At 44.0% G+C, this 7917-nt stretch overlaps 1 protein-coding gene across 1 annotated transcript; it reads left to right on the forward strand.

Moving 5' to 3' along the window:
• The first annotated feature begins 3943 nt into the window (after nucleotides 1-3943).
• Nucleotides 3944-5515, forward strand: LOC123039860 (cytochrome P450 89A2-like). Its single transcript, XM_044462858.1, has one exon. It carries the CDS (start codon nucleotides 3969-3971, stop codon nucleotides 5436-5438), a length of 1470 nt encoding a protein of 489 aa, XP_044318793.1. The 5' UTR covers nucleotides 3944-3968; the 3' UTR covers nucleotides 5439-5515.
• Nucleotides 5516-7917: the final 2402 nt, after the last annotated feature.

Consider the following 7917-nt stretch of genomic DNA (forward strand, 5'->3'; position numbering starts at 1 on the left):
ATATGGATCATATTTATTTCTAATACAATGTTCTCTTGTGTAGGCCTTTTCTATTTGGTCATTTGATTGCACCAAAGATTTATTTTTTTCCACTTCTTTAAGGATACAACCAATGAGGCAATTTCTGAAGGTAAAGAGTTTTATATGTTTTGCATGTACTGATTGCCTTTGCTCTATTTTCTACCTTCACATTGGTTGAAACTTCTCTACTGCTGAGAAACTTATTGCTTACTAGCCGAGGCAAAATATCTTTTATTACGTATATTCTTACTAAAATAAACACAAGGAAATATTAAGTAATGTCCATGATATTTGATGATCAACTATGAACTTAAATAATGCTCTACCATCTGTGGTATTTTGTTTTTCTGATGTGTATAAATTTAGTGATTATGTAACCTTGTCATTGATATTTTAATTTAAAGACAATTCCATTAATTTGGATAAATGAATTAACAAGATATTATGATCAGTGCAGATCAGTTGGTCAAAATATAAAACTTGAGTTCCATTTAGTTTACTTGGTGCATATTTTCTTGGAGATTCAGCTGAGTTAAAATGAATCATGACATATGATTTGTCCAACTTACCTCTAGACTATAAATTATATCTCACACATGTTCACTTTGATCTTGTAGTTTGCTTCAGCCACATTTTACGCATGTTTCCTTTCACAACCCTATCATACATGGGTTCTCACACATGTTCACTTTGATCTTGCAGTTTGCTTCAACTATGGGTAAGCAGAAGACTCACAATAAACCGCCTTACTGTCCATGACCCAACAACATAGACAACTACTTCGGGCCTAAGTGAGTAGTTGCCAGCCCTGCATTTTGAGCCTAGGAACCGATTTTGAGTCTACTTCTACGATTAGTTGCTTATGCTTCATGGTCTCGAGGCGAAGCTGCCAACAAGGTCTTGAATCAACCTTTTTGTTATTTGTTTTCGGGAGCTGTTCATTTTGCTGCTCTTGTCATAGTTTTAGATGTGTATATATAATTAATACCTGTAATTGCATATGTTTTAGCTCATTACATTATAACAACAGTATATGATTTTCAATCGAACATTCCCATATCTTCAAAATTGGTGCTTCCCATCACATAGCAGAAATTAATGGTTCATATCGTGTTTTGTATTTATGTTATATAGTATAATTCTTCAAAGTTTGCATCTCAAGCTAGCCTTCTTAGTCATTCTTTCAATGAAATACATTAAAAAAAAGCCTTTCCAGTATACTAGGACTAATATTTCTTAATCGAAGGTCTTAGCACCTTCAATGGAACTAGAAGTCTCCTTATTAAGGCTAATCTTATTCTAGAACTAATTTAGTTCATGTATTGCATGCATCACTGTCAAGATCTATATTCTTGCCTGTTTGAAATTTCAAAAGGTATATAATTCACATACTAATGCTGCTAATCTATTTGCACATCAGATCTCAAATTAAAGCTAGGCATGTTCTTCATGATAAATGGTGTTTTATAACCAGACCATAAAAGTTCTCTGTATTTCAGGATTAAGAGATGAAGCCATGTTTGCGTATGTCCCTCGATTTATAAACTTACATGCCAAGAACTATGGTAGCTTCTGCCTATCAAGAACTACATGGCCTATCAGAACTACATGAAATTTTTGTATTGCTGCGTTGACATCACCAAACTATTTGTGCTGGTATTATAATCATGTTTTTGTGCATTATCAACTTCTGACTTCTGTGGTTTACTTACACGAGTATTCAACATATTCACTTACACAGGTAGTAGTAACAGGTGTTACTCATTTGCTGGATGACTAAATCTTGTTGTTCACAAGGGTAAGTAAAAGAACCATCTTCTTGCTGTGATGATGTCCTTATGGCACGCTCAATGGATATGTCCATCAACAGGTTTTTACAACGCACAGAGGAGTCAGGCGACAAGAAAGTCAGAGCAAACTATCTCTAATATATATGTAGTCTGATGTTATCCCATAGCCGAACCATATAAGTTTCTTATACTGCTCTGCTTTCGGTATATTAGACTTCTATCCATTGTAAAATTATTGTCGTGGGTGATGACTATGGCTTGATTATATGGTATGAAGTTTGGGTTTGGTTTTGAGCTTAGATGTATAAAAATGCATGCTTAAAACATAGATAAATGTGATAATTCATTGAGTGATTAAGCATAGTTCTGGATTTGGCATGCTGAACTAATTGGATGGAACATGGCAACTTCAGTTGAATCATCCATTGCATAGCCGCGCATTGCATTCTCCGTACATTTGGTTCTTTTGAGAAATTTTAAGGATAGGTCATGATCATGTATAGGGGGCTGGATGAGTTTGGGCTGGGGGGTGCGGCAAGCCGCACTTCCTATCTAGTAGATAAGGTGCACCCTGTTCGGTTCGGACTCACGCGTTATACCCTCATAGGAAGGTGGGGTTGTGGGGACATGTGTATTTGAGGTTCCTGTAATATTGTACTCCGTATCAGGACATGTGTGAGATCTAATAGAACGAAGCACTTTCATTAGTGGAACAGGCTATATCTATAAAACTAATCTGGTTACTAGCAAGTTGCACGGTCAAAGTTTGTGAGCTACCATCTTTTCCGGCTGCCTTTTTTTTAGAAAAAAAGAGGAATACACCGGCCTCTGCATCTGGACGATGCATACGGTCATATTATTAATTACTAACACAAAATCTTACAAAGTCGTACAACAGTAAGACCAAAGCCACCGTCTAAGCAATCTCATATCGGAGGTCCTCGACCCAGCGCGGCTCCACCGGCACGCGTCGGCGCGCTGCTGTGCACTTCATGGTCTCCTCGTGGACCTCGCCGAGCAGAGGAAAAACGGCGTGGTCCACGCGGAGGAGAGCATCCGCTACGCTATGTTTGGCCTGGTGGCCAACATGTGTTTCGGCGACGGCATCGTCAATCGCCACGTCTGTGCCATGGCCGACGCCGAGAGTTGATAATTATTCAATGCACTTAGCACCTCATCTAAGCACATATGCATTGAAAGAGGTATTAGGTTGTGCACCGTGACAAAGGTGGAGGGGAAAATGAGAGTATTTAATGTTTATTTGCTAATTAATAACATTACATGCAATGAACTGACTATTGCATGCCCTGCTAGGTAGTTTCAAGTCATTGAAAGCATACAAACCCCACGTTTCTTATTAGTTGATTCTTTGATTCATGTCAAGTAATAAGGAACAAGGTGAGAGTTAATGCACCGTCCGCGCTTAGGGCTGGTCATAGTGGGATTATCATAGCTAGTACCATGCCAACTAGGCAATTTCGATGATGGAATAATTGTGAAGTTTTGATCAAAATTTGACTTCACACAAATCCAATATGCGAAAGTAAAAAGCACCGGAAGAAGTACCATAACAGCCTCATGAATGGCAACATGTGGCTATCTAGCCGGGACCAAGTAATAAATGACGACCATCAGGGCGTTCAGCTACTTGTCGATCAGCTTGCAAGCGATCAATCACAATATTTCACGCTGTGTCCATGTACGGAATTCTTGGTACTATCTCTGTCCTGGTTTATAAGTCATCCTTGTATTTTGGATCAATTTTTTATCATGATTTTAATAACTAATAAAATATAAGTTATACATAGCAGAAATGGTATCATTAAAAAGTACATTCAAATATGAATCCAACAATATAATTTCTTGTGACATGCATTGACAATTTGCTAGTCAAATATGTAATTAAATTTTGACTCAAAATATGAAAGGGACTAATAAACCCTACTCGAAAGTTGAAATTATCATTTTTTCGGCCTACGGCCAAAGTTGGCGATACTTAATTTCACAACCTTCCATGCATGACCAATAAAGGTGTAATAAATACCATCCCATCCCCCTGTATCTGCCAAAAATCGCATTATAATGGAATCGATGGAGCTCAACTACCCCGTGCCATGCGTGCCTAAATATGGCAGACGCGGCTCAGTCTATCAAGACATGGCAGACCTGCTCCTCCTCATCCTGCTTCCCTTGCTTCTCCTTTTCTTCATCCTCCTCCATGCCTCCCCCATCAAAGCCCTCCTCACGACGGCCAAGTTGGTTCTAGCGCCGGAGCTCTCCACGGTGTGGAAGCCGCAGCCCGCTAGTATCTTTGTCACCGACCATGAGACGGCGCACAGCCTTCTCGTGCGCGGCAGCGCCGGCGGCTCCTTCTCCAACCGCCCACCGTCCATTTCTCCCAGCGCCATCCTCTCGCACCGTCAATACCAGAACATCACCTCCGCTCCCTACGGTGAGCACTGGCGCGCCATTCGTCACAACCTCACATCGGAGGTCCTCCACCCAACGCAGCTCCACCGGCACGCGTCAGCGCGCCGCCGTGCACTACATGGTCTTGTCGTGGACCTCGCCGAGCAGAGGAAAAACGGCGTGGTTCACGCGGCGGAGAGCATCCGCTACGCTATGTTTGGCCTGGTGGCCAACATGTGTTTCGGCGACAACATCAACAATAACCGCGTCCGTGCCATGGCCGACGCTCAGAGTGACCTCGTCAAGTCCCTATCTACGGCGCGCGTGTTCGCGCACGCGAAGCTCCCCGCACTGACCAGGCTCATTTATCGTAATCGGTGGAAGAAGCTAGCCGCCTTGCGACAGCAGCAGGAGGAGACGTACCTACCACTCATCAACTCCCGTCGCGGCCGGCACCGGCGACCCAGCGAGACGCCGGTGTATGTGGACACACTCATCGATCTCACGGTGCCGGACGACCACAGTCAGGACCCAAGGCGGCATCGGAGAAGGCAGTCCGATGGTGAACTCGTCGGCATGTGCTCCGAGTTCCTTGGTGCTGGAACTGAAACAACAGCATCAGCGCTGCAGTGGATCATGGCCAACTTGGTGAAGCGTCCCGACATACAGGAGACCGTCCGGAAGGAGATCAATGCCATCGTGGGTGCGGACGCCGAGGAAGTCAGCGAGGTTGTTCTTGGAAAGCTGGAGTACCTGCATGCTGTGATCATGGAGGCACTCCGGCTGCATCCGCCGACGTCTTTTGCGTTCAGGCAGGTGATGGAAGAGGATCATGTGGTTCACAATGGCCAGCCTATTCTAGTGGGCACAAAAGTGTACTTCCCACTGGCTGCTATAGCACGAGACATGACAGCGTGGGATAACCCTGACAAGTTCAAGCCACAACGGTTCCTGTCCTACAAGGATGCATCCCAAGGAACCGACGGCACGATCAAAATGATGCCTTTCGGCGGTGGTCGGAGGATGTGCCCTGGTAGGGGTGTCGCAATGCTGCACTTAAGCTACTTCACCGCCAACCTTGTGAGGGAGTTCCGGTGGAGGGAGGGAGAAGGTGAACGTGCCGTTGATCTCCGACCTCATGTTGAGTTCTTCACTGTCATGAAGCGGCCATTGCGTGCTCACCTAGAGCTTGAAAGGACAGAGATCAAAACTAGTTAATTAGCTGGGCTGATCAAAGTCTCTTGGTTGTACCGTGTTTGCTAATAAGGAACCCTATGAATGTTTTTTGAGCGTCAGTCGAGTCCTCCCCCGTACGCAGATTGTCGAACCGAGACGGAGCGTCCCCGGCGAGGGCTTGCCAGGAATAAGTCGGAGCAGGCAACAAAGCCGCTACGTCGTAGGCGGAGGTGAGATAGAGGCTTTACTAGTTTGGGTGATGGGCGGTTCCCGGCATAAAGAACAAATGGAATACATGATTATGTTATCCGTTAATGCCGTAATAGTTGTGGTTAAGTCGGCAATTCCTCAACTCATGCACTTGAGCAGGCTAGGTATTTCTTTTTTGAACATTATTATAAAGATCATTAAGATTGTTAACCATTAAAAACACTTTGTCAATAGGGAAAAGTAATATATGCATGATGAATGTTATGCATATTTATAATTCCCTTTAACATTTGTAAATCCACCAATTAACTCATGCTCCTACCTTTAGAAATAATCCAAGACCAATAATGTACATGTTATTTACATAAATAGTAAGATATTTTAAATTAATAAATCTGGATACAAAAGCATATATTAATGTTTGTAGCTTAGCTACCCCATAATGTGCGATGCTCCCTGTTTATATCCATGCAAAACCTTATGCAGTAGGATACATGATGTGTGGCAGATGAAACTAGCTCCAATACACTTGTTCAAGTTTTGTTGTGTACAACACCGATGGCAGATGAAACCATGTCAACAATCTCTGCTTGTCGAGTTGACGGTCATGTCAATGCGAAAGAAGGCATAGCTGTCAGCATGTCGCCCTAAAATCTGACCATGTCAACAATGGAGGTAGGTGAATTCGTGATAGAAGAGGAAGAAGAAAATAATAATTGTGTTATAACAAAGTATACAAATGAGCTTTGTTTCTCAAAATAAACATCCTGAATTCTACAAGGATAAAAATAGCAACAAATAAACCAAAGTGATCGTCTTAATAAATTCTATTTTGTTTACTAGGTTAATGTCACGCTTGTGGCAGGGAAGGGATAGGACACATCACATGCATATCCATTATCCATGACGCAAGTGTATGAACATGCGTGAAGGATGTGGGACACCGAAGAATTAAGTAAGGCTCTAAAGTGTGGGCTATAAATTGGCCTATACATCATTCTCAACATGGTGCAGAATGGCCAGACTGTCTTAGCTATACCTTTGCTGGTTTGTCAGGTCATTATAACGGGTAGATGCAGGTTAGTTAATACAGATGGATGCAACGCTACTCCTATAGATATTATAATATGTGAGATCGATCGGATGTGTACTTTTTTGAATGGTTATTCTTGCTTGTCAAGCCACTCTTTATTTGTCTTTTCACATTCATAATAGCTAAACATCAGTCGCCTGAAAATCCAATTTGGTTTGTTCGATTTTCGCTAGAAGGAAGCAGGTGCCAGAGGGAAGGAAGAAGCAGCTTCTGACTCGCCGGAGTGAAGGAAGGAGCTCCCTAGGAGGCTACCCCATCATCTATCGTTGATGAAGGGGGGAGGTAGGGGTGGCAGCACGGCGGTGGTGCAAGTTCGCCAGAGAAAAAAATGGTCATTGCCAGGGCTGGAGGGATGGCGAGGGGCAGCAGCATGTCGGTGGGAGGAGGATGAGGGGTGGGCGGGGCGGTGAGGCTGAGCGGGAGCGCCGCTGGCCGCGGGTGGTGGTGGTCGACGGTTGGGCCGGTGGTCCATCTGGCTGTTGGATGGAGAAGAAGAAAGTTGTCTGGAGGATGAAGAAGTAATCTGCACCGCCTGTTTTCCATCCCATGGCTGAAACGAAATCAAAAGAACATAACTGAAAATTTAGTCGACTTACCACTAGCCATTCCCTTCTACATTCTATGCAGGGCCGGCCCTGAGGGGGGGCAGAGGGGGCGGCCGCCCCGGGCCCCCAGGATGCAGGGGCCCCCACCCAGGGTACGTATACATTAGCCAGCTAGGCTAAGCCCACTACGCACTAGGGCATGGGCTGAACATGGAGACGCAGGCTGTGTCTAGCCTAAGGCACACAGCGGCTCGTTCCTCGACTCCTCATCCGATGTGTAGCTCGTAGTTGTAGCTTTGACCGCATGCCTGTTTGGATGCCTAATTATTCCCTTCCGAGATGGTCAGATCTAATCGCGAGTTCGCTTCTCCAAGAGGATCGCGATCCTAATCGCGAGTCGCCGTTTTATCGGCGACCTCCGCTCCCCAATCTCCACTGGAGATGTCGTCCGTCGTCGCCAAGCGTAGACATACATCCAATCCAGACCGCATCCTCCAACAGATCCCAGGTTTTAATTACTAGTATTCCCTATCAGCTAATTATGTAATTTATCTTTGCATACATGATGCCTAGATTGAGCACTGCTCAACGTATGATGTATTTTTATTTTCACCATTACGTGTATTTGTGGGTATAAATTATTTCATATGAATTGGTTTTGGATGGAACAAAA

The sequence above is a fragment of the Triticum aestivum genome, chromosome 2B (genome assembly GCF_018294505.1).
Source record: "Triticum aestivum cultivar Chinese Spring chromosome 2B, IWGSC CS RefSeq v2.1, whole genome shotgun sequence".
NCBI lineage: Eukaryota > Viridiplantae > Streptophyta > Magnoliopsida > Poales > Poaceae > Triticum > Triticum aestivum.

Excerpts from the sequence above, each read along its gene's own strand:
- LOC123039860 (XM_044462858.1), top strand. The coding sequence starts at position 3,969 with ATGGCAGACCTGCTCCTCCTCATCCTGCTTCCCTTGCTTCTCCTTTTC.